This window comes from Onychostruthus taczanowskii, unplaced genomic scaffold (assembly GCF_017590055.1).
Source record: "Onychostruthus taczanowskii isolate IOZ18803 unplaced genomic scaffold, ASM1759005v1 scaffold9, whole genome shotgun sequence".
Lineage (NCBI taxonomy): Eukaryota > Metazoa > Chordata > Aves > Passeriformes > Passeridae > Onychostruthus > Onychostruthus taczanowskii.
This window is the reverse complement of record NW_024506993.1, coordinates 7,235,416-7,262,522: the sequence shown is the minus strand read 5'-3', so window position 1 is coordinate 7,262,522 and position 27,107 is coordinate 7,235,416. Positions and strand designations below refer to the sequence as shown.

General features: G+C 42.5%; 1 protein-coding gene across 2 annotated transcripts in view; it reads right to left on the bottom strand.

Moving 5' to 3' along the window:
- Nucleotides 1–27,107, bottom strand: part of CADPS (calcium dependent secretion activator) — a 206,163-nt gene that overhangs the window by 49,085 nt on the left and 129,971 nt on the right. For both annotated transcript variants that reach the window (XM_041425708.1, XM_041425710.1), the window contains exons 14-21: nucleotides 21,063–21,164; nucleotides 20,176–20,239; nucleotides 19,315–19,438; nucleotides 13,355–13,361; nucleotides 6,835–6,955; nucleotides 5,592–5,600; nucleotides 1,148–1,304; nucleotides 62–203 (exon numbers count right to left, since the gene is read on the bottom strand). In XM_041425708.1, coding sequence (XP_041281642.1) covers nucleotides 62–203; nucleotides 1,148–1,304; nucleotides 5,592–5,600; nucleotides 6,835–6,955; nucleotides 13,355–13,361; nucleotides 19,315–19,438; nucleotides 20,176–20,239; nucleotides 21,063–21,164 — 726 coding nt within the window. The remainder of the gene's footprint in view (nucleotides 1–61; nucleotides 204–1,147; nucleotides 1,305–5,591; nucleotides 5,601–6,834; nucleotides 6,956–13,354; nucleotides 13,362–19,314; nucleotides 19,439–20,175; nucleotides 20,240–21,062; nucleotides 21,165–27,107) is intronic.

Here is a 27,107-nt window from a genome sequence, read left to right as displayed (position 1 = left end):
CTATATGAATCTCCATCCATTTGCACCCAAATTCCGATTGTATCAAAGGAGGTTTCCTTACTTTACTGGCTCCCATGACTCCCGCTCAAAGCCCCTGTGAATTGACTGTGCAATTGAGGACTCCATCAGATCGACATATCTAACAACAAGTGGAGCAAACAGGTCTTGGAGGTGTTTGTGGAATTTTCCATTGCACAAATTATCTAGAATAGATAAATAAAAGTATAGTAAGACACTACTGTTACTACAACCTCTGTAACAAACCACAGTGTGGCACTTCATCAAACAATGAATTTGTCAGTGAACAGGAAAACTTCAAGAACATAACAGGAGCCAGAGTTCATGACACAGACAGCAGGAATGACTTCTTACTCCAAACAAAGAGACAATGAACCTTCTTTTCCATTAATGTAAAACTTACAAATACATTATCACTTCCTGTGAATAAAACCAGTGTAAGAAACACAGCATGGCAAACATTATGGCTTTAGCAAGTGGGAGAATAATTTATTCTTTGGTTGCTCAGCACCATGATGCTGGAACTTGCTTCCTGAGGATGAGTCCCTGGCTTTTTTCACACAGTCTTAGAAAGCTAGCTGGGGTCCTGGTCTAGGACCTAGCTAAGACAATGCCAATTTTGCCACCAGCTCCCCAGGGAGGGTTGGACTACCCAGGAAAGTGTCAAATCCACACATGAGTTTTGAAAGCATTTGTTTCAGAGAATTGTCTTATTTCACAAAGCACTATTCTTCTGAACTACTCCTGCTTCCATTTTAATTTTCCTCCCTTCGATAAAATCTTAAAGCAAGGATCAGCTTACTCCATGCTAAATAAATGCAGTACACATATATTAAAAAATACACACATTTAATGACAGATATAGAGTACCTAATTCCCTGCTTATCAGGCAGCCATTACCAAGAGACTTGAGAAGATGAAGCAAAACAAAATTCAACTTCCCACCTTTGACTGCAGTGATTTAATGGGTGTGCTTTTTTCTAGTAGCAATGGAATAAAATCAAACTGGTTACGAGTTTGTAAATCTCTACCCATCTCAGTTCTCTGTGCAGCAAGGAGAGGCTGAAAGCATTATCAGTAACCTGAGCTGCCCACTGCAAAGGAAATGATCAGAATGCAGAATACATACAGTCACTACGGAGGGAATCGTTAATGAGCTGAAAGAGCGGGAAGCTGTCCCAGGTGTCTGGGGGCTGCACCTCTAAGGCTGCGTCCATATCCACTGCAAACAGGGACAGGAAGGTCTCCGCGTGCTCAACCATTAGGTCTGACCACCAAGCAAACGCCTTCAGAGTTGGCAGAAAAAGATAATAAAGATGTGTGTTAGTTCTAAATAAAGCACAGGGAAAGATGTTAGGCCACATATCTTAAAAAATAAAAACAAACAAAAGTGCATCTCATGGAAACTACCTTTATTGTAAAGAGAACAGTGCTTTGGAGTGCTAGCCTGCATGGGCAGTGCTAATCACAGAATTAGGCACTGCTGTTCTAACACAAAGCTTTCTTGTAGAGGGTCTCTTCAGAGCTCCACTGTAAGGGCATGCAGCTGTAATGTAGCAGAGAAAGTTTCATCTGTTCAATTTACAATAAATTACTTCATTAATGATGCTAATTATCAGGAAAAAAATCAACTAATTCTTATTTCTAAAGTACAGAAATTTGGGAGTTTCTTCACTGTGCTTGTGGGTTTTCTGATGTGTTTTTCAACAGCTTAAATTCTACTTGGATCCATTACTTTCATTTGTCTTGAAAAACTAGAAGCCTGAGACATTAAAATCTGTCCTAAATCATTCACACCTTGTTTTCAATATATTTCAAACATCACCAGTTAAAGTTATTACAGCACTGTTCATTTTACATGGTTATCTAACACACTACCACCTTCATGATGCTACTGATTAGGAACCCATTACAAAGCTCTACTATCAACATGCCAAGGTAAAAAAAAAAAAAATCTACGGCAAGCCTATATTTTCACAGAGGCAGGAAAAACATATGTCTAAACTTGAAAACCAAAAAATATCAGTGAGGTAACTCATTCTCATGCACATGGGTCCTTAAAATTCGCTGTGCGGGCTCTCTGAGGTGACATTCACATCATACATGGCTCAGATGTGAATGCTGCAAATGCATGCATGCGTGTTCAGTAGTCACTTCTGCCTGGGAACATGCAGTATGAGAAGAGCTGTCCATAGGACCATGTGCTGTCATTTTGAAGTGATAGGAAATTACTCAGTGACTTAAAGGAGCTAAGGAACAGCTTTATGGCACTTGGCAAGAAAAAGAAACCTCTAGCTAGGCATAAGAGCGGAGATGAAACGGAAGACATTGGGAATGGAGGAATCAGTTTGAAGAGGAATTGCCAGTCAGGGAGGGGCATTTTTTGCATGTTTTAGCAGACATGAATAAGCAGAATGGGCTTTCACTCTCTCAGGGATCAGTTTTGATTTACTGATGAAGAACTGCACTGATGTGCACAGTACAACTCCAGCTACTGGTTCACCTGGTCATGGAGAGGGAACAGCACCTCCAAAACAGGTTACTGCCATATTTTTTCCTGTTTTGGCTCAACTTCTCAGCTGCCAGTGACAGTGGCAGGGGGTCTTTGGGACTATTGCAACTCCTTCAGTCCTTTAAAATATAAAGCAAACTGACACTGCCCTGCTATTATTCCATGAGTGAATACAAAATTGATGTGAAGGCATGGATAGATTGGGCACTGCACTTGGCATTTTTTTCCCAGGCCACATCCAAGATGTAAACCAAATAACCAAAATAACCACACGACCCCCAAACTAATCTTAGGATTGAGCCTGCCCTGTAATGAGGGTGAAGATGAAGGCACAGCTTCAGTGTCTGCCCGTGCCTGAAGCAGCAGCACCAGCAGGCGAGTGTCCCAGTGGTCATGGCATGGGACAAAGTGGCTACAGCAGAGTCCTTTGTCTGCAGACTGTCCTCAGCTCCAGGCCCGTGGAGAGAGCTGCCCAGCTCTGCTGCAGCATCTCCTGCTTGGGGATGCTCAGGGGTGCAGTGGCAGTGGTGACAGTGGCCCTGGGTGTCCGCAGAGTCATCACTCTGGGAAAGCCAAAACCAAGGTGAGGGAGCCTGTGTGGGGCTGAGGTGTGGGGCAGTGCTCTTCAGCGCTTCTCCACGTTTGGTGCTGGTGTCTAGCCAGGCACAGGGCTGGATGCCAGTGAGTGCCATGCTGGGAGGCATCAAACTGCTGAGAGACCACAGAAGAAGTAAAACTATCAAGAGGCATGTGTGCTCCTGATGCCTGCTCCAACCTGCTCACAGAGGTGGGTGGGAAAGCAGCACTGCTGAGCAGTGGGGCTGTGCAGGGTTCTCTTATGTTAGCAAGGCCTGGCTGTGGTTTTTGGGGAGGCTGCAGGGTTGTCCTTGCTCTGATGTGGTTTCTCTGGCTGTGCCTCTGCCTGCCCAGAGCCTGCCATGCTGGCACCCACCCCACACTGCCCCTGGCTCTGCGGGCATGGAGTGACCCCTGTGATGGCAACCGGCATTTGGGGGGAAGGGAAAGGAGGGGAAGGCAAAGAATGTCTTCTGTAACAAATCCCAGTATAAACACTTCAGAGTCCTGTATAAGAACCTGCTTTCACGAAAAAGGAAAAAAAGAGCTATTTTAAAAAAAGAAAAGCATGTGATCATTGGTGGAAAAAAATTATGCCCAAACCACTAACAGTTTTCCTTTTGCTTGAAAAGTCAAATTTTAACTCCGTAATTCTCAAACTTATGTCAGGATCCTCAACCTCCTCCCTAATTTCTGTAAGCAGGATTGGCAACACCATACTTAGAAAACCTTCTTCAAGATGGTAACATTTCATTTATTTACCATCTACTTACCTGCTTTGCTTAAATAATAATGTAAAGGGAGGGAAAAAGTGTGCTTTCTAGCCAAACACACCTATTATTGTATATTTTACAAATGGATACACATGTATATATGTATGACCTCAAGGAGTTAAGATACATATATACATATACACATATGTATACATAGAGAGAGAAAACACAAATTTAAAAGCAGGTGAATGGCATTGCCTCTGGCATTTGTCATCAGTCATCCAGAGGAAGGGAAAGGGAGCTAGGAGACATCTGATGGGAGAGATGATACAATGCCAGAGACCTCCCGCTCCCACATTACACACATAGGCACACGGATTCTGCTTTTTCTGCCTGTGCTGCGTTGCTTCCTTCTCATGGGTAAGACAAACCCAACTGACTAGACATGAACTCCTCTTGTAATGGTTTTTGAACATGCTCTGAGTATTATTATCTACATTCTCATTAGGGAGTCTGCCTGGATGTCTACACGGGGAAAAAAGGGGCATGTGTTAATTGCAAAAACTGGTTTTTTTTAGTAAAGTAAGGCATTTCTTCAGTAAGCAGTGCAACTTAATTTTCTACTGAATGACTGAAGTAGACCAAGGAGTCACACCTCACAGGTCAAGCCTTCTCCAGGTGAGTGACAACATATAAAAAAAAAGTGACCTGGAATTATATGGAGGGGGAAAAATAAAGTGTAATACCTCAGCAATGCTCATTGCACAGTGACAGTATAATGTGGCTACAACACATTATACTGTCACATAATAAAAATCAGTGGTAAACCACCCAGCCTCTTCTGTCTCTTCCCTGGGTGCAATTCAAAGTGTGCAGAGAGCTGGCCAACTGCCTGTGCACTGCTGAAATGCCACAGCCACCCTCAGGACAGGGATTCAAAGTGTGCTGGGCTGCTGGAGAGAGATGGATTTCATCCTTCCAAGTCACCGTTCAGAACAAGGGATGGGGATGCCTCCTATCTGTCTTGGCATTAACCTTCTGTCTCTAATCAAAACCTTGTGACACAAAAGATGCTGGAGAACAGTTCTGAGCCTTCCTCATCATGTGAGGATCTTGGCAGCATGGCTGGCTGAGTGTGACTGGTCCTGCAACTGCTTCCTCTTTTCAAAATAAGCTGTGTTTTAAAAAACAGCTCCTTCCCAGCTGGTTGTACATCCAGCCTGTGCTGGTGAGGAGTGGAATAAAACAGTTTTTGCACAAGCATAGTGCTCTCAAGCACCCCTTGCTTTAGTAAAAAGGAGATTTATTTCACTCTTCACCCCATATATTCTCTCTCTACATATAAATACTGTATATCCAGTACAAGGCACATACAGACAAAACCAGAGGAAGACCACTACCATTCTAGGCACTCGTGTAGTACTTAGTCCATCTCCACCACAGTGTACTAGAGGTGGGGTGAATGCAAACGACAGGTAACAACAGGCTGAGGAGCGAGTCCAGGCAGGTAGGGTTGTGTTGGGATGTAACTGCAGCGCTCGTAAAATATACCCATTGCTGCATGCATGGACTGGACTGCTATGCCACATTTACCCTCCTGTGTCAGGCCACCAGCTCTGCAAGCAGCCGACCCAAAGTCGCTGTTACATTCCTCGGTCAAAGTTACGGAAGCGAGGGCAACCAGGGTAAAATCCCAGTGGGAAACATGGCACTGAGAGGGCATGCACGGAATATGACAGGAGTGACTCGTTTCGTTCGGTTTAGTCACATACCTCTTTCCCCTGCCAGGATCATCCAAGATTGAATGAACAGTAGAAAAACAGGGAGGAAATTTAAATATGTAATCAGGCGTTAGTTGGGTTTTGTGGATTGCTGTGTATTATCAATAAATAAAACTATACTGCATATTTAATACACACTGGAATGATTTTTAGGTGATTGTGAAATTATTCATCAAATGCTCTTAATGCAAAATATTGTGAGTATATCTATATATATATATATATATCGATGGGAAGGAAAATAGAAAATAGTGAAAGAGTGCAACAATACCTACAGTAATAAGCAATAACTGTTCACTCCAAATTTCAAAATTATTAACTTTTCAATACGCATTCAAGAGCACCAGATTTACAGAGAACTCAGGGCTCAATCCTGCAAATACTTACATGGGTATGCAACTTCACCTGCTCAGGGAGAAATGTCCTGATGTGCTGAGAGCAGGACTACAGCCAGCCATGCCAGCTGCCTGTGGGACCAAGTGTTTCCAGGATCAAGCCTCACGATTTTCTGGTGTATATTTGACTATGACATGGTTTCAGTGGTTTTAATACACAAATCTTTCTGTTAAGGTGCTTCAAAGATTTAAGAGTGGTTGTATTAGGCCTCAGATAACCCAGACAATGAGTAACAGAGCACAGTTCATCCTAACCTCTGTGACTAGTAATTGAGGTATTACCAATAAGCCAAGGCAGAAGAGGCCAACAGGAAACCAGGTGAGTTAATCATGTGCTGGAGGAGCCCAGGAAGACCCGTGGAAACAACCTGAATTCTCAGAAAGGGGCAGAAAGGAGAATTTTTCTGTTTTGCTGCAGTTTTCTTTGCTCCCCTCCGGACAGCAGGAGCTGCAGCTGCGGCAGGGACCCCACTCATGCTGGCTGGAGGCACGCACATACAGGTCATGATTTGAAAATACAACCTTTCTGGAAAGTGGACAGGCTTGCTCTTGCAGGTAGTTGGTGGTGAATATTTTGGCCAGATTGGCACTGCCAGAAAGGCTGCAGGCTGACGTCGAGGAGAGCACAACTCAGTTAATTCATCCTTTAGCCCTCCCTCCCCTCTGAAAACACATTCCTCCTGAAGTGTACCTTGCCTTCATCGTACTTGAGTGTACTTTCAGCTTTTAAAAAAGATAACCCAGAACCAGTTAGGAGGACATCACACAAATACAGAAAGCTCCCACCGGATCCTGGGGAAGACTTGGGGGGACACGACCTCGCCGGGGACGCTGCTCACCTCTGCATGGTGCTCTTCGTTTTGCTGTAGGACTTCAATTACCAGCTCTGCCAGACGTATTGTATCTTCTAATTTTTTAGCTGGTGTGACTAACCGGCCTACATTCTCTGTAGTACAAGAACTCAAGTTAAAAGGAAGGCAGGGTGAAAAGCTAGACAAACAGTGAGTTATTTTAGAGGTTAAAAAAAACCTTATAATATTCTGCAGCTTTAAAGATCTTTTCATGCATATGTTAAATGCTTATATAATTAGTACTGAGCAAACCAGAAAGCCACATTCGTTATTATACTATGAAAATACAGTGCTCCAGCTCCAAATTTCACAATACTGCCAGAGTTGATTTGCTTTATGGTGGCACTTTATTAGCTCAAATAAGAACATCACATTCCCTAAAGACAGCATCTGGCCACTAATGTATGAACAATATGTATCCTTTGATCTAGATGATGCTATTATAGGAATCATATCTATATTATTTAAAAATTCTTTCAAGAAAATCAATTCAAACAAATCTGTCTGCACTTGTAATAAATTGTCAGACTTGAGCAATTTAAATGTCACCTGCTTCTAAAAGCAAAACTTGCAGGTCTGTCTTGCTCCAGGATTTAACTCCACAAGGGTCAGGAGTTATGCATGCTGGAGGGAGTGAAAAGTGGTAAAGCCCACACTCATGGGTAAGATTTATATGGGAAAAGAGACACAACTTTAAAACAAAAACCCCGCAAAACAAACCAAAGAGTTTAAATCCTGGAGCCTGGTGTTTACCTACGTTGAGTTATTTTGCAGTGTTTTCTGAAAACTCTAAAAAATAATTAAGTTATATTCTTCCAGGTAGTTTATATTATTAATAACACATTAAAAATATGAGGTGCTAACAATATTTAGAGCATTTCACTAGAAATAATATAGAGGAAAAGAAAATAACTACAATTTCCCTGAATGACAGCTTCTGCAGAGCTGACCACAGACATGTCCCTCTGGCTCACACCCAGGTCCCAGCCCAGCTCTCCTGAGTAGCACGGGCAAAGAGAGGCATTTCACTATACAGCCAGTCCATACCTCTGCATCCATAGGTATTTTGGCCTCTTCATGCTACCAAAGGGCAGCTGGGGTGTGCAAAGTCTCCCTGTGATGGTTGTTTGGAGCAGGAGTGGGGTGGGAGTCCTGCTCCCTTGGGATCCATATGCCAACTGGCCAAGTACTCACAGGGCATCTCGCTCCAGCCTTCCACACACCCTGTTTTTTTCCTAGTTTTTTGGTCATGTTTACTGGTGGGACAGAAGCTTGAGGTTGCACAAGGTGGCCTGTTCTGCTTGACTGGGTCACCCAGGGAGAAATCCCTGCCTTGCTGAAGGCTCAGGACTTCATTCTCCCCCTCAAAGTCTTGCCAGCTGCTAGTTTTCCCTGAATACCTGTTTACAGGTTACACAGTTCCCATGAAAAGGAAAGCCATATGTTTCAGGACAGTCCCAAACATGGCTGGTTTTTGGAGGAGCTCAGCAAGCTGGAGTCTGGCCCTGTAGGGGTTCAGCTTGGCTGAGGGATGGTAAAGCACCATGCAAATGAACTCTACAGTTTTACTGATTCATGGCACAGGTAAGTGCCTTGGGTGTTTCTTCTCCAGTTTTGCTGATGTTTCTTGTATCATTGGAAACAAACAAACAAACAAAAAAATCAAAGTTCCCTTTAATATAATTTACTGAAGAAATACTGAAATTGGAGAGCTCCTGGTTAACTCCTCAGTCTTTGTCCTATACTATCCAGCACCTCAATGGATACAAGAAGTAGAAACCACTTCCTTTTGCAAAAGGAGCCCAAAGAAAAGTCCCTCAGCAAGATCTGTTTGTTTCTGCACCTCCAAAGCCAAGGGGAAGCTTTTCCATTGATCAGTGCAGCATCAGGCCCATTCTCATTTGCAACATTGATCTGCTCTCAAATATAACTAAAAGACAAAAGTGTTAATAAGAACAACTGCTCAAAGATGCTGTCTTTAAAGAAAATATTGATGCTTATATAACTTTGGCAGCCAGCAGATGTCAATCTTAATTTTTTTCCTTCTTATTTTAAATATTTCCCTGGTTAAGTTACTATACATCAGAATATTCTGCTAAGATAGCTGGAGCACTGACAGTTACATGAAACGTATACGATATACTTATCAAACATTTCATCCAACATCATGTAAAGCTCATACATATTTATAGTTTCCATGCAAAATGTTATGCAACAACAATGTTATTTTGTGCTGACGTTGATATTTGAAAATGTTGCATATGTCAGACATTGCTAGACAAAAAAATGTGGACATTTTGAAATAAATGCTACCTCTAAATCTCTAAAACCTACCACGTCGCACTAGGTGTTTTGTATGTATAAAGCTGCATATGAGGACTAGCTTTCTACTGCTACACGAGCGGCTGCTAGACTAGGAAACCACTGAATAAAAGAAAGGAAGACTATTACAGTACTTGGCGGCTGTTTGGCCATGCCTTTGAGCATATGATCTATCATGTTAGTCTGCGTTTGAGGAGATGATGGTGGCCCAGCCGGCGGCTTGGGCTTGGGCGGACGGGCTGGTTGTGCATGACGGAGAGAGAGAGACGCCAAAAGTAAAGAGACAAATGACTTCATAAACAGTGACAAAAAGATGGAAATTTCAAAAGGAACATAAGCAGAAATGATCAAATACAAATGGAATAAGCTGCTGGGTTTTTGCTTATCGGTATTTGGGGTATTACACGGTAATGACACCATTTGACAACACATATTCTAGAAGTCAGCAGATTCCAACGTCCTACAGCACCGAGCAATCAGAAAGCCAAAAATTCAATGCAAGTATGAAACCACACTTCACACAGTCACACGAGGAGACTGAGATGGGTTAATTCAGTTAAAACTCTGGAATTCAGAAAAGGTGAACTAAAAAACACAACTTGAAGTCAGCTCCCCAATGCTTAGGCACGTTTAGCAATAGAATAATGAGCCATAGGAATTAATTGCTTTGCAAATATCAATTACACATTTTAGAATTAAACGTCACTGTTGGTTAAAGGGAGCTATAAAATATTCTTGTGCAATTTAAACATGTAAAAAAATCTGTCACTTAAAAATGTGTGGTTCCTGATCGTTTCCAGCTCATTTAATTATTTTCAACTTGGAATTCTAGTGGCTTTTATATTCTGGGTTGAATCATATATAAAAACTTGCCAGCTCTATCAAATATGTTACTTGCTATTCCAAATGTTAGAATACTGCAATCAGGACTTGACCCATCTGTCATATAGTTTACAATATCAGCATAGGAAAAATTCTAAGAAAATAGCCTTTCCTTTTACATACACTCAGAGAATAAATTATATGCTGTGAATATATTAACACAATAGTTTCTATTCCTTTTAATAACAGTTTTTAGTAGCATTGTGACTATTTTTAATCATGCCATTTGCAAGGAATCTGGCATATTTATCTGGACATTCTATTGCCAAAAGTCCTTGCCATTTTGCTTGCATTTTCCAGTGAGGGAAAAAAAAATCAGTTGGCTTGTGCAAAGGAGATTTCTGATTGCTTTTATTTCTCACAGAACTACAACACTTATCAAAGTATAATAAAGAATATTCGAGTAAACCATTAAGGAGTGTGAGTTAGGTTGGTGCCCCTCTCCATACACGGGGATAGATACACACACATACATACATAAAACCACACACAATGCACACACATGCACACACACACACATTTTTAGTCTTTTAGGCTGTGTAATGATTAATTCAGACTCTCACATTCAAGCTACTGGCTTTCGTTCTTTTCCTTGTTTTCTTACAACAGGAAAAGCAAATCTATCCATTCACCTCTGGAGTAATCCTGATCTTTGTTCAACATTTACCAAGGGTGACTTTGTCCCCAGAAACAAACCTCTGAGCCTCAAGTGACAAAAATAACTGCTTTTTGGGCATTGGCCTAATGACTTTCACTCTGCTTTAAAACATAAGCAAGAATTCAATTTGGCTACTCACTGATAGCTCCTCAGCTTGACATGCAAATGTAGGAAGAGTATTTTACTGCCCTTTGCTATGGAGAGCAGTCTGTGCCAAGGTCTCTGGATGGGAAGGGATGGTGGGGAGAGGGAATTGCACATCTTCTCCCACCCATGTCTGACAACCACAGGGTGGGAACCCCTCACCACCCAGGGGAGTCTGTTGGGTGGCAAAGTTGGGGGTGTCAGAGAGCTCTTCCTAAGAGTGCCAAAGCCAAGGTGAAAGGAATCTGAGTTTCACCCCATTGCACACGTCAGCACTGCAGCCCTCAAGCATCCTTAAAAGTGGAGTCCAGCCCCTGCATCCCTAACAGCTACCCATCCAAAAATAGCTCCTAGGCTTCACAGACATCCAGACTCCAGAGTGTTGAACGGGCCTGATTAGCACAAGTGTTTTCTGTCCTAGGGAAAAGTCATTAATAGAGAAAGAGGAGGAGGAAAAGGCAAGAGATGCAGCAGCATCTTCACGAGTCGCTGGTGCAGCGCGTACAGAACAGCTTGGAGGAGGCTCCCGCTGTGCAGTTGTCAGCACAGTGCCCCAGGGTGGCTCTCACTTCTCTGGGGGGCCTGTGAGAGACCCCTCCAGCACCTTACCCTGCTCCTGGCATCCCCCCACCACCACCCGCTCTTGGAAACAAGCTCCCACAAGGCACTGGAGCAGGCTAAGCAACAAACTCTTGATATAATTCTGATCTGGCCCAATCTGCACGAATGTTCAGCTCTTTTCACACATTTCAGTTTTTCAGACCCAAATTCAAGGCTCTTGCATGACGGCTGCAGAACCACCTGGAGGTGAAGGAGGGGAAGAGTTCTCTCTATTCCTGTGGGCACTGAACACCCATGAGCCCCAACTCATGCTTTTCTTTGTTGTCCCTTTATTGCAAGAAAATTTAAAATATTAAGGTCTGGCTAAGGAAAGGGATTAATTTCCTGTGTAAATGTAAATAGAAATGGGGTTGTGACAGCCATGCACTATGAGGCACTAGAGCTCACATACTTCTCCAGGTCCAGGTCTCAAAGATGACATGTGAGGTCCCTTTCAGAGGTGGCTCAACTCCTGCTCAGAGCAAGGGAGATGTGAGAGGCTGCATGGGTTTTAAGGCACTTGCTAGTGATCAGCTGCAGCGTGTGGCAGGTTTTGTTTCACTTTGGCTTTTCTTTTTTCCCTGTCTTTTTCCTCTCTGATCCCTCACTACAGCCAGTTTAGTATCAGAAATGCTCTTGTACTTGCTACTCATGAGTGTCAGATGAGTAAGATTTAAACACCTTCATCACCGAAATCAGAGCCAGGAGCAAATTCTTACTGCCTGACAAAGTGCTTTCCTGGACAAACTTCTAAAGGTTTTTATGATTCTGCTGTGTAATACTGGCAAATAAAATACTTGCAGAAGATCAAATAACTTGAAAATTTGGGGTTTGTCCTTGCAATGAGCTTCAACCTGCAGTAACGGGTATATTTATAAATCTGTGCTACATTGGGTATAGATATTGCACACAATTAATTTTGTGTGACTGGAAAATTTTCAAACTATGTATTTTTACCTTCTGCTACATGGGTTACTAAAACATCAGCAAAATTAAGAATTACACTTGCAATGGGAGAAGAATATGACTTTTCGTATTTTTTAGAAGCATAGTCACTGATTCAATGATTTCTTTGTAATAATTAAAAATATATGACCCTTGCCAAAGGCTTTAGCATCCAAGTGCATTCATTTGCGAGCCAATCATCAAAATTATACAAAAAGCTGCTGTTCTCAAGACAACTGTAAAGCATAATCGACTTAGCCCAAGGACAAGGCAGGGCAGCCTTTTATTATACTCATTAAATTAATTTGCGTGTATCTGAAAGGGATTTCAGTGATGGCATTTTTTCTCTCAAAATAAGATGTTATATTTTAAAGGAAAGAAAAAAATCATAAAATTTCTTTTCTTAAAATTCAAAAGAGATGCCAATTCTCCTCAAAACCTCAACATACTGAAGAGAGAACTGCTCTCCTGATTTTCTAACCATTATTGAGCCTATGAAGAATTTGTGCCTATCTGAATTGTGTCTCATGCCCCAGGCAGCAAGTTGCTCCCGCAGTTGGTGGGAGACTCGTAGAAACATAATGTCGAAACGCAGATCTCTGGATTTCTGAAGCTCTTGCAATAACTTTGTACTGTTTAGACACTGCCTTCAAAAGGTTAAGAGGAAATCTTGAAAGCTGCGTAATGATTCTTTGTTAAACACAGCCCAATGCCACTTCAAGGAATGAAACAAAGCAGCATTTCAGCACACACAGATACAGGTTATAGTCATGCCTGAGTGAAAGTATAGAATTTATTAATGACTTCAGCCTCCACTCCTGCACACAAAGATGGATATTTTCATATATTTTACATTTTTATTTACTCAAACAAAGCAATTTTGTTTTCTTTTTAAGCTTTGTGATTTATCACAAATGCTGAAGTGATTGCCCAGCAGGGGTTGGGCTGGCAGATCACACAGGACCTCTCCTTGCCTTGGACCTGGTCAGTTGACAGGCAGCTCAGCTCCTCAGCTGAGTTACAGATACGTGCACAGAGCTTCCCAGGCTGAGATCCAGAAATAGGGAAAGCGAGTGACGTAAAGTGAGCATGGGACTGTGACATGGGCCAGTACGAGTGCCTTGGAAAATGCCACTGCTTCTTAACAACCTGCTGTGCTGCTCTAGTCTGAGACCAAGCTCTCCTGCACCCACTTCCCCGGGGCAGGACGCCTTCCACGCCTGCTGGGGCGAGTGTACCATCAAGATGCTCCATGGTGCCAGCTCGGGCTGATGCAGCCCAAGCTGCCGTGCTCAGTCCCTCTCCTATGGGTGCTCCCGGGTCCCCAGCCTGACACAGGCACCTGAGAGATGTCTGCCTCTGTTCAGGCACTCGGTGCCCTGTGGGCAGCACTGACCCCTGAACTGACCGGGTTCCAGCTTCACAGCCACCTGGCATCACCACTGGGTGTGTTTTCAGGTGAGCTTGAGCTTCCCCAGGAGCCCATCCAGGGAGGACAGCGTGTGCCAGCCGTGCAGCACGGTCAGGTGTGGTGCCCTGGGAGGCTCCTTCCCTGCACAGGGGATGGAGCAGCTGCTGGACAAGCAGAGACCTGGTATTCTTGGATTGCTCAATTTGCCTTGGGGACAGAGCAATAGGATTTCAGTAGGTCCCTCTGCTCTCCAGGTACTTTCCATGAGATGTCCTACTGCTCTGCCACCCACACGCTGGCACCAAGCACCGAGGTGAGACCTGTCTCCTTCACTGCTCATCTCAGTGCACCACTCAGCACTACCACGAGAAACCTCTCCTTACAGAGACCGAACCTAAATTGCAATATAAGAATTACTCAGCCTGAAAACTGAACTCCCCCCCACCTCCAGTCTTACACCAAACACAATCAATTGTCAAACTGACAACTCCGTCTAGGCTGGCACCACCTCTGAAGCTGCCTGTACCCAACCCCAGAGGTGCAAAGTGGCACTTGTGTTCATGGGATCCCTGTGCATAAGGGATGGAGAAGTTATTCTTTTCTAAAATAATTATGTATTTCTGACCTACATAAATAAACATTTATTAAAAGGTTACAATTCTTAATCTGAGTGTCTGTAGCTTTGTCTGATTAATAATTAAAGTAATTTATTTTAAATTTTATTAGCACAGTTTCCTGTTTAATGTTCTATTTCAATATTTTAATGCAAGGCAAGAGACTGCACACTTGTCAGGAGAAAGGAGAACCAAAGGGTAACACTTGTGTGTTTAAGAAGTTTTTTTCAGCATCTTATTTTTATTCTTGCTTCTGGCAAAATAAAAAAGTCAGGCCAAACCCCAGTCACTTTTGACTCCACTTAAGCTGAAGAACCAGTTTCAAGTGAGTCCTGCTGACCTTGCCTGAAAATTTTTTATTTAAAACCAAGGGAGATTTGTGGGCACAAAGCAGTGGAGTCACAACTCTCTGTGCCCTTTCACTTGCTCCAAGCATTGGGAAGAAACAGGTTATTTTTAAACAAGCTGGGCCATAGGAATGTCATTCTGAAATTCTAAACTGCAGGCACGTGACAGGTTGTTGCAGCAAGCACGATGTTCCATGCAGTTATTGTGCTTAATGCACAACAGTCTGTGCTCACTCTAATTTTTACAGTCAGTGGTAATAATTGGGACTGTTCTATCTACTTTTGTTTACTTGCACCTTTCATAAATGTAAGAAAAAATTAGTCTTTATTTTCTAAATATTGCTTATTACTTACAATTCATTTTACTATGAGGCAATAGATTATGGGCCAAAGCTGAGCTGAGGAGGTCTGGGGAAGCCAGAACCTGGCCCAGCCTCTTGTACTGCTCTTCTAAAGCAATTTCCCTGTGCAAACAGAGCTGAAATCAACCAGATCCCTTCTTTTTTCCCCACAAAACAGAACAATCTACTCACAAAAAGAAATGAACAGTTCAAGCTTCAAGGACTTTGGAACTAGGACTCTGGGATACAACAGAAACGAGAAGAGGGGCTGCAGAGCTCCACCATCCCTTTTGCAGGGATGTGCACTTGAGCTGAGCCTTTGCCTTGTTACATGTCACCACAGGTTATAAACGAGAGACAAACACGACTTCTGTCCCACCAGATTGTTTGTTACACATTAACAAATAAATAGAAATAAAGAAATAAAGAAAAACCCAGTCCTCCCATCAGGGCAGAAAACAGAAGGTATGAAAACCAAAAATGAACGTTAGTTTACTTATAAATGTGCTTGTTAGGTGTGGAAAATTAATGGCCAAATCACCAACATTTTTTCACCCAAAATGAGCTGCAGTTCTTTTGAAAAACAAGAAACCTTCTCTTTACAGACTAGATTCTCCTCTACAACTGTCTCCTAAGAAGGCACTACATCTCTACAGGGTATTTTTAATCTACACTCTATTCTATGAAAGGAGGAAAAGGAGATTATGTAGACAGCACAAATTAACTCCTTAAGTATCAATGCATCTCCATTTTCAGCCTGAAGGAGTACATATCTTAAGGAGCTATGAAAATAGAAAACAAAATAAATATAACTCAACAGTCCTAACAATTTATAATGCATATACAATTGTTCACCTGCGTCCTTTTGATTCTCTATATGAAAGAGAGAAAGCAACAAGGAGAGAAAAGAGAGAAACAAGAACAGATATGCAGGATTAATGAGCAAGTGGACCGCACAGCCCCCCAGTTATGCGTGATATATGACATTAGAGAAAAAGAAAAGTCGCCCCGTCTCGCCCCCCGCCCCCCCGAGCGTGGGGTTACCAAAGGAAGCTCCTTTCACGGAGGTGAGAGAAAACGCTGCACAAATAGAAAACCAGAGAGGGAGAGCTCTGAGGACACAGAGGGGGTCTCCGAGTGACAGCAGGGTCGGGGTGTCCCCTCCAGAGCTCGGTGCAAAGGAGTAAGTAAAAAAATCGAGGAGGAGAGCAAGTAGAGTGCATCCTTTGGCTGAGAGCTAACAGACAGGAGACATTAAGATCTGATGTACAGAGAAAGGACAGCCTTATACGATCTTATACACAGGATTGGGTAAAGATTTTATACGCAGGCAAAGGGATGGCTTTTTCCAAGTGTCCTTTATCTGACCTCTAGCTCACTTCTCCACAATGTAGCTGCTACCTTTTGATTGTGTACCAGTGACAAGCACTTTACAAACTGGGGTTACACAGAAGCAAAGTAAAAATGCATTCAGGTCACGGACATAAAGAAGAACTGAAACAACTTACAGACAGTCTGAGTTTGTCACAAACAGATGGGTTAATTGTCTAACCTGGTTTAGGCTGATAGAAAGTGACTGGACTTCTCACACTGGGTTTCACAGACAGAAGCAACAGACAAGCCAATGCTAAAAGACTTGAAGCAAGGAGAGTGAGTTGGTTTGGATCTGGACTTTCTTGAGGTAATGAGAACAGAGAAAGTGAGGACAGCATGGAGAGGAGGGTGGTAGGTACTCACGAATGGTTAAATCCATCACTTGAGAGGCCAAGCAGAAGACAGGATGCTCATACATTTCTCTCTTTTTCCCTATAAAAGAGGATTTGGGCATGCAAGAGGCTTAGGTCAGAGGTAAAGAGGTTACAGGCTATAGGTCAGAGGAAAACTTCATATCAGGTTAAAAGGAAAGCCACAGAGTATTTTGGGATACACACAGGATAAAAAGAAGAAAAAAATAAAAGAAAGAAAAATAAAAAGGAGGGTTAAAATTTGAGATCTACTGGATTAACCATTCAGCATGCCCATGAGTCACAAGAGAGGCTGTGACCATGACTCTAGAGGTTTGCTCTGAACTGTTTGCAAGAATATAATGATCAAAACATCATGAATAGAGGAAAATAGAATTTCATTGGTTTCAGGCTCCAAGATACTAAGGATTTCAGCCTTCAGTATCTAAGGCTTTCACAGGTATTTCTTCATAAGCATAGCCTCAAGCACTGCTGCCACTGATTTGGTTCTGCATTTCTGACAAAAGTGCCTTACACATGTGGCTATTCAAATGTCATTCAAAAGCAAGATTTCAAAGCCATGTCCAGTGAACAGGAATGTGTCTAACCAAGATAAACTTGTCATTTGCTCTTCTAAGGACGTATTTGAATATACAGTGGACTATGCTCATGAGAGAAAACCTGATGCATGCAGCCGGCGGATGTTGGGTTGTTCAAATTAACAATCCCAGCATGCTTGGAAATTGGTGTTACAACCACTTTTGTAGAAATAGCATCAAAAAGTGGCTGTGGCCAATCACAGATAAAGGAGGAGAAAAGCAGAAGAGAGCAGATAGTGTGGAATGAACTATTTCTCTGAAAAGGCAGCTGGAAAAAAAATAGGTTTGTTGCTTCAAAGTATTCCCAGACCTAAAAGTCACAGTGCAAAAAGAGAGGGCAGATAATTAACACAACCAAGAAGAATTGAGGCACAAAAGGAAAAATACACACTAACTGTTCTACTTTGGAAATGAATGCATTTTTACTTACAGATCATAAAGTTTGTTTTTGCATAGATTTATCTGAAAGAAGAGAGCAAATCTTACCAACGAGTTAGTGATATTTATACAGAGAACCTAAGGGAGCCAGCCCTGGGTAGAAGCATCCATCAACAGAAAAGCTGTTTTTGATTCTCAGTCCTTTTCCATCCTTGTCAAGTATATTTAAACATTGCATTTTACAGAATACACCAATTAAAGTATCCTCTGAAGTTGAGTACTTTGATAAATTGCCTGATAATACAGTGCTTATGAAACCTTCGTTCCTTCTCTATTTTTGTCACTCATTACCAAGTCAAGAGTTGATAAACATCCTTTTAGTGCCCAATTCTTAAGTGTTTCTCACTGGATGCATAACAATGAATTCATTACCACTGGTACACAATTTGCATCATTAGACAGAAAAAAAATGGAAAAAGAGAGGACATGTCATGTACAGAACCTGGACAATTTGCCATATAATAACAACCCAATTTTTCATGTAAACAAGAACGAAGAACAAATCAGAGGGAGTTTTAGTTTGGGTTTTTTTTTTCCTCCTCTCAATATTGTCCTATAGGCATACAACAGTAATCTTGGCTGTGGGAAAGCTTCACATCACACACGACAGAAACCCAGAGTCTAGAGCAGAACATACCATTCATCTGGAACACACAGGTTTAAGTAATTGGGAACTTGGAAAAAGTTGGGTGGGAGTTTCAAGTTGGGAACAGCAGCCAACAAGGTACCAACATAAACTGATAACATAAAAAGAACGACTGAATCATAGAGCTTCAGTAACACATATCCTCCAGCAAACTTTAAAATGTCTTTTTGATGGCTACATGTGTCTCTGGTCACTGGTTATTATTCTCCCATAACTTAAAAGGTCAAAAATATCAGCTTTGCCAGATTCAGAGTGACAAGAAAGAAATCCGATGCAAGTATGGGATCACTGATCAACGACTGCAATGCAAACTGCAAAGACAATGAAACACACCCAGAAAAAAAAGACATTTTAAATTGGCTACAAATGATTAAACATAGATTAAACAGTTTTTCAGCTCTTTATTTTTCATTTGTCTCCTGAAGTGTCACAAGCAATTAGCTGCAGTATACCTTCAGCTGTAAAGATGACATTCCAAGTATTTTTCAATTTGTTTTTTAAAACCACGATGTGAGTCTGAATACTACCACTGGCCAAATGCACTAACGATCAAAGCAAAAAAAGCTACAGTTCTTTTTAACTGTTTCCTCTCTCCTTTCCAGAAAAAGAAATGATTTGCATAGCTTCCATTCTTAACTGCTTCCAAAGCCAACACCACAAAAATGATTCTGAATCACAACCGTTTTATCGACAAGACAGTAAATAGCAAATGAGCTTTTTTTAAAGAGCTCCCAGCCACCTAAGTTGCCACCTAGAAACATAAGAAAAATTGTAATTTCAGAAAGAAAAAGCCTTACCTTCAATTTTGGCATACTCTGATAGTCGAGTATAATTGACTAGAGCTGCTTGCTCCAAGCATTTACGGATGACTGTTTTTACCTCCTCTTGAGGGACCGGAGTAACTATGTCTTTCATCAGAACCTTGACACAAGAAAATCTGATTTGTTGTGGCACACAGAACTGCTTTTCTCCAAGCCCAGCACAAACATCCATTCCTATGCTAGTTCTGTGTGGCTCTCAGGGCATGTGTACAATCACAGGACTCACTACAAGGTCACCTTGGCCAGCCTAAGATGTGGGACTGTATTATTCCCCTTCTGTATTTACACCATATGGCATGCCCTGAAGTCTGTGATGATTTTTTAGGGTATGACATTAAGATCTATCACAACTTGCCCAGTGCCAAGCAATGTTTTGCCCTTCCCAGGCTCTACTGACTGACTTGGGTTTGGGTTCTGGATTTGGCCATACTGTAGGTCAGCAGAGGTGGGAAGGATGTTGGAGTGAAGATGGGGAGGAGGATCATGGTGAGCAGGTTTTATACACCCAGAGGGAACAAGTCTGCCTCAAGAAAGGAATTTCACCAGGCAGCAGCCAGGCATTGCTGCCAAGGATCTGGGATGTGGATATTTGCCAGGCAGACCCCTCACCCTTACCTGACAACACAGACACAGAACATTGTGCCTTTAGTGGTCAGGCTACACACCTGCCTCTCAGCTGAGGCAGGAGACACCAACGCCACCTAAGCCCCACACTTCAGCATAAGCTATCATTAATTACATGTCCTATGCAAAGCCAACAGCTCCTCAAGCTTTTTGAGATGGAAGCATACATGAGAACAGGTCATTTTAATTAATTTCTGCTATTTCTGTGCTTACCCTTTCCAGCAGTGACAGAGTGGCTTTCAGTGCACCCTCTGGACGGCCAAATGGGAAGCAGTACCTAGAAAAAGCACATCATCTTAGCATTAAACCAAGTGCACATGAACAAGCCTTTCCTGAGCCATAAAGATTCTTTCCTAAGCATGTCCAAGCAATTCTGTCTCTCTGCCTGGAATGAGTAGTTTTTCTATAGGGTAACTTTCTGAAAGGGTTTGTTGGTGTATACTAAGGCAGCAAAAGAGAATATGGGTGAGTAATAAGCTGATAGTTTTAGCTGTTTCTTAAATCTGGGTGTCACCTGGAGAGTTTTTAGATCTACTTGGAGAGATAATACCATCTTCTTCTAAAAATGTGGGAAAAAAAGACCCTATGGAAAGGACATTTATTTCCAGCTGGAGACCTGGCAATGCACCAGGGTGTAGGTAATGCACATCACCCATCTGTGTGAATGTGCACAGCCTGCCTGTCCTGACCAGTGTGCTGGCGGCCATTCATCCCTTTTTTTGGGGGGGTATCTTTCCATACTGAGACATTCCTGCAGAAAGCCCTGCCTGTCAGTACTAGGGAGAAGGTAAATGGGTTATAACTGAGCAGAGAGGAGCAGAGAAATAAGAGGATAAGGGATTTTTTGTTGTTATATTTTAGACAAAATCCACAGCTTTACCATGCCTATGGGAGCAAGATGGTTTGAAATATCCTTTAAAGGATATATATTTAAAATCACACGCCAGCTATAAACATGCTTCACTGCCCTGTGTAGGTCTGTGTCACTTATGCAAAATTCCTGTGTGCATTCAAAACCTGCCTTTTGGCTTTGCTGCTTATAGGAGGGAGCTGTGAGGAAATCATTCCTCTCGCATTCAGCCTGGGCTCTGTGCCTTTACCTGAAATGTGTGATCTGATTCTCCAGCAGCACCCGAAGCCGCTCCTTGATCTCCTCGAAACGCTCTTTCTCGTCCACAGTCACAGTTCCTATCCCATCAGGCCTGCAGGAGAAATGCCACAATGACTCAGACTCCACCTCAGCAACCCGGGAGCTCGTCCCACAGCACACTGTCCTTTCCAAAAGGACCCTCACCCACTGTGAGACCCGGGACAGAGGATGTGCCGTGCCGACAGAGGGGTGGCTCAGCAGCACCGCTGTCAAAGTATCAAAAATAAACAAATAAACAAGTATTCTCTCTCACAGTGATAATCTAGATCCCCCCCCCCCCCGCCCTTATTTTCATTATTAAAGAAGTTGGGAAAAGCAGATTTCTCTCAAAATACAGGTATATGCAGGGAGTACAATGCCAGCTCTCATGTCACGATTGAGCCTTTGGCTGGCAAAACAGGGACTGAATTTCTCCAGAAAAATTCAGCTGCTAATTTAACACAATTCATAGCATGAAAGAATATCAATGACATATATATAAACAGAATACAAAATTCTGCACTCTTTCCTAGCTGCTGAATCACCCCATTATAGAGGTTTCTTGAAGTGAACCATCTTCAATATATTCTGCCGAAATGTGCCTGAAGAGTGACACGCATTTTGCATTGGAAATGCAATGCCTCTTCAGTAGTTTAATTTTAATTTATAAAAATGAACACATTATGCAATTTATCTCAAATTTTCTCAGACTACTTGATTCCCCTCTGTTTGAGGAGTGCACAGGAGTGTGTTGTGAGACGCCCAGGTCCTGCTGCCTTGGGGTATTTCTCATCTTTCACGGAGCACAGTGTGCACACAACCCCTGCTGAGGCTCTTCCTGGGAGCTGGATAATGCCGTGATCCCTGGGCTCTTCTGTCCTGTACCTCTGCTGGTGCCGACCCACCCAATCCCCTCCTTCTCCCCCACACCCACACGGCAAAACCTGCCATGCAGCAGCATCCCAGGGGAGAGGAGGGAGCCAGTCTGATCCACCCGTCGGCCACAGGGACCGGCCAGGCACACAATCGTTGGCACTGCTGCCACCGCTGCAGAGCAAAGCCTAAGGGTTTGTGTGCTCCTGGGCAACTCTGCTGGCACGGGCAATCTTTAGGTAATGTAAGACATCTTAAAACTGAACAAATGTTCTTACTTAAAGGCCTCCCCCAGTGTTCAGCTTAAGCTGCACAAATCCGCAGTACTAGACTGGTTTGGCTTTACAAAAGACTTGGCAAGGGATTACAAAGCTTCTAATGAACCTCCTGTCAGGGGTTAATTGGTTGGCTTTATTTTCCTCTTAAAAAATCAAAGGCCCTAAACTTAAAAAGAAAAAAAAATCTATAAAAAAAAATAAAATCTATAAAATCTGTGCAATCACTTCTCCTCGACCCCACATTTACTAAGCTCTTAATATCATAAATATGAACTCTGATATTCCAACACAGGTGAATAAACCATTAAAACATTTGGGAAGAGGAACTTGCAAACCGTAGATGATATTTACTGCAAAATTTTAAAGCTAAATATACATTAAATAAAACTTGCAGCATGGACACAGAAAAATACTTGAATACCAGGGCATGTATTTAAAGTTAAACAGCATTTAATCAGAATCTTTCTTTGATTATTTGCCAAATTCAGTTGTGTATTGAGGAAAAAAACAGGAAAAAAAAGATTTAGGCTGAAACTTGGATAAAATGTCTCAGTTGGGGAACACATTTCATAAACAATTTTGGAAGTATGGATCTGGTCTCATTAGTAACTAATTAGTACCAGTTATTTTGAAAAAATGAGCAAGCCACAAAAAACCCAAATTAGATATTGAACAAAAATTAATGTCTTAACATGCTTAGTATAATTTATTCCAAAGTTCCATAAAATATTTAATATTCAGATAGAGATGTCCATGCCTTTTGTGATGCTGTGCACCTCACAGTGCCTGGTTTGCTCCCAGGCAGAGAGAGATAATTCAAGGCAGATCACAATAAATGCCATGTATTAAGGTGCGGGGTTGAAGCCCTCATTTGACTTCTGGCATTTGGTCCTTGCCCTGTACCCACAACAGCTCAGAATGTCACTGGGTTAATTGTATCAACACTGACAAACGAGGGAGTAAAAGCTGCCTGCCCTGGCAGTGATTTGCTGTGGGACTGGAAATGGTCTGAAAATTGTGTTACCCTTGGCTAGGTCAATAACCTCAACTGGTGAGATTTAATGGCAGGATCTGACAGCTCGGGCTGGGTCAGAGCCCTCTCACATGAATCTCAGCTTCTCACTGTACTCAGAGCACTCACCATGTAACAATTCGTGGGGGACAGCCAGCTCAGGCTGACCTGACAGCATCAGGTGTGACCTGGCCGGGCAGTGGCAGCTCTGGAAGCATCACTGACCCACACAAAGACAAAGGGTAGGATCTGGAGAGAAAACCTCTGGCCAATGTGGCTTTTGCCCATTGAAGAGATGCCAACCAAACCCCTAAGTCACACACACAAACAAGGAAAGCTTAATCCTTTGGTTTTGCCCTTTCTTGTGAGCCAGGAGGATACAAACCCAGTGGCTCTGGCCACCAGTCCCTCCATGCTGGGCGTAAGCACAAGCTGCTCTCATGTCTCATGCAAACTTGAGACAATCTACAGGTCAGCTGTAGCCATTTTTGGAGCAGTGTGGATGTCTGGAAGGGCCTGCCAAGCGAGAGCCATCACCACGGCAAGGACTCCCTTTCTCACCCAGCTGTGGACTATATTGCATCTGACATGACGAGCATCTCTTGAATCTACCTTTCAGATTTTCGGCAAACCATTTTCTCACTGTCCTTCACAAAGTTGACATTTTCGGCAGCATGATAGGAAAGATGTCATGTCGGCTGCTTTTCAAGTTGTTGTCACAGTGGTTAGCACCAGTTCTGTCATCTTTGCTTTCCTCACAATCCCCCATCTTGAGCCATGTCACAAATAATAATACTTCCGATGTTTTTGTCAAATTTCAAATACTATAACCCAGTTGCACATCTTTGGATTTACTAGTTATGTTAATCTTTGTTGCTCATCTTCCCAGAAGCTGAAGCATTAGAAACTCATTAATTAGTGACAAATGCAGGATATAGATAGAACTGGAAAAACACTACCCAAAGCCTTCCACTTAATTTATTAGCTCGATAATTTTGAAACCTAATTAAACATTCAAGTCAAATATACTTTGAAAATATAATCTTTCTGAGGGAACATATTTATTTTCCCTTTTGCAAGAACACAAAGGGTATATAGCTTAGCATCACTGTAATTTAAGATTCACTTCTGTGCTCTAGACAATTTTGGTACATGGCTGATTGGGCTGAAAAAAATCCCCAGGAGAAGCTCAAGCTGCACAGCTCATTCTGATGCTTATTGGCAATTTTGTTTTCAGCAAAGGTCTCCAGCTCAACTTTGATACCAGCTATTTGATCTCATGTACTGAAGCATCAACTCCACCAGCGAGCAGCATCTCTCAAAGCTGCAGGAACTGATGTTCTCACACACAATCCACAACCACATCACTATTGCACTGAAGCAGTGATGAGAAGTGAGAGGAGAGCAAAAGGGTGGAACAGAAGTTTTAGATGTACATGGTATATACAAATGCATGAGGGACAAAATGGGTTTGGGTCTATGAATTGAGTTGGACAAACAACACTAATGTCTCCATCTGTGTGGAGACACAATTCCATCCAATTCTCTATAGCTCCTGCTCACGGGTACTTGAGGTGTACGGCAGAAGCTGTGGGCAGAGAGGGAAGCAGAAGGGCAAAAAAGGCAAGAAAAATAACTAACGAGATTTTTAATTATAAGTAAACAATTTTCAGATCACTCCTTCTGCTGCAGATTCACTGTGTTGGCTCTAAACTAGTAAATTCCCACAGTAAATATTTCATATGAAAAGTTTTAAATGCCACTTTCCTAATCCCCCCATGTTTTTAAGTTTTAAACCACAAAAACAACAACATCAACAAAGCAGGTGGTGAAATTAAAAAAAAAGGGTTGCAATTTAAACAGCAAAAATGATAGTCCTTGTTTAGCTTAGATGGTTTGTGCAAATTCCGGGGTTAATTATAAATTATAATTAGGACCTGTGATCCTAAGGCCACTGCTTTATTCTACAAGTCCCGCCTCCCCCCATGCCCTTTTCTAATTATACCCGGTGCCCCCAGGGCTAGTTATGCTGCTAAAACAAATATATCAAAATGATTTTTTAACAAAGACTAATATATGAAGCAATAGCATGCATTTGTATGCAATTATAAATATACAGTATAGCTCCAGTGCGTTAATCTCTTTGACATAAGCCTCCATGAAATACCACGTCGGCTTCTAAATGAAAAGACATATCATCTTTTACACCTTTTATGTTTAACTTGTCTACACTTCTTTTTTTTTTTTTACTGGGAAAAATATTGCTTACACGTAGCAAACAGATCTTTGCACGCACTGTGAGCCCTGGCATGCAGAGCCAAGGGAAAAAAAACAATGTCAAAAACTGATGCAAATAATTTGATTTTTTAAGTAACAACTCAAATATAAAACACGTGCTGCCTTCAGCTCCCTTGCTGGTTGCCAGGTGCAGCACATATGAGCTATACAGTAAACATCGATGATTAGTGCCTTGGACGGCATGTGTCAGGAGAGGCTTTCGCAGGATCCCTCGCGGGAGGAGTTGCCTGCACAGTCCCACCGGTTGCACGAGGATGGGCTCTGGGGATGTGGGCAGGATCACGGCTGCCTCTCACATCTCCCCCAGCAGACCAGACCCGAAAGAGTCCACCTGCCTACAGCCCTAGGAAAAAAGTGTATTCAGCAAACATCAATTTTCCCCATCTCCCCTTTCTTCTGGGGACTCACACGGTGCGGGAAACATCAGTGAGCAGCCCTTTGTTCACCCCAGTGCTGCTGGGTGCTGCCCCAGCCACCTGTGAGGTGCTGCCGAGCACGGGAACCATTTAATCTCCCAACTCCTGCCTTCCCTTCGCTCGGGCTCTCCTCCACGCCGCAGCGCCGAGCCAAGTCTCAGCTCATTGATTCTCGTGTGCGATCCGCACCCCTGACGCGCTGCGCCGGCACCGGGTGGTTTCTGAGCCCTGCCACCCTACACCCATTGTGATGAATCGTGTCAGCTTCTCGTACTGAGCCGGTGACCTGCTGGTGGCTGGCAAGCCAGCCCTGCAGCACAGGCAGCGCATCCCATCCGACAGACAGTGGGAGCACCTGCTGTGTCACCACGGGCTGATCGCGGCGCTGGACGGGACACGGAGCTGGCACCTCACCACAGGGTAGGGCATCACGCCCTGCCAGACTGAACCTGCCCTACTGCAGCCAGGGCAGGGCACCTGAACGAGAAACCCAGCACAGAGCTCTGGGGGGGGCACATGAAGATACCGTGATAAACTGTATCTAGTGTTTAAGGGACAGAAATAATCCTGTATTTCTTTTGTTTCAACTAGCTGTGTGGAAATCTTTATGTGAAACAGACCAGATATGCAATTACAATACAATGCAGAAAATTGCAGGTATGTCACGTAGAGTTTTCAATTCTTGAAGGCTTATGACAATAGCATATTTCTGCTGGATTTACAGTTGTAAAAATAGTAATGAAAGCTGATGGTAACATTAGTTAACAAAATTGCTTTTTCTTGAAAACAAATTTGAGGCCATAAAATACAGGTTACAGAAGAAAGAGAAGACACTAATATATTCCAAATTAACTCCAATTAATATACCAAATTAATTAACAAATAGACTTGTAGCTGCTTGAACCCTAGGTAAATAGTCATTGAAAAACTTGCATAAGATTATGGTACTTCGCTGTTATTAGACTGCAGAGAATTCAGTTCAGCATCCTGATTTTGATAAGCTCAGTCTGCTAATATTGAGCATGCAAATGATCAATATTTAAGTCTGATTTTAAAAGTTTGGGATTAACAAGCACAAAAAGAGCTTTTCATGGTGCTAACTTTAAAATTAAAAAATAATGCTATTCTATGCCTAAATA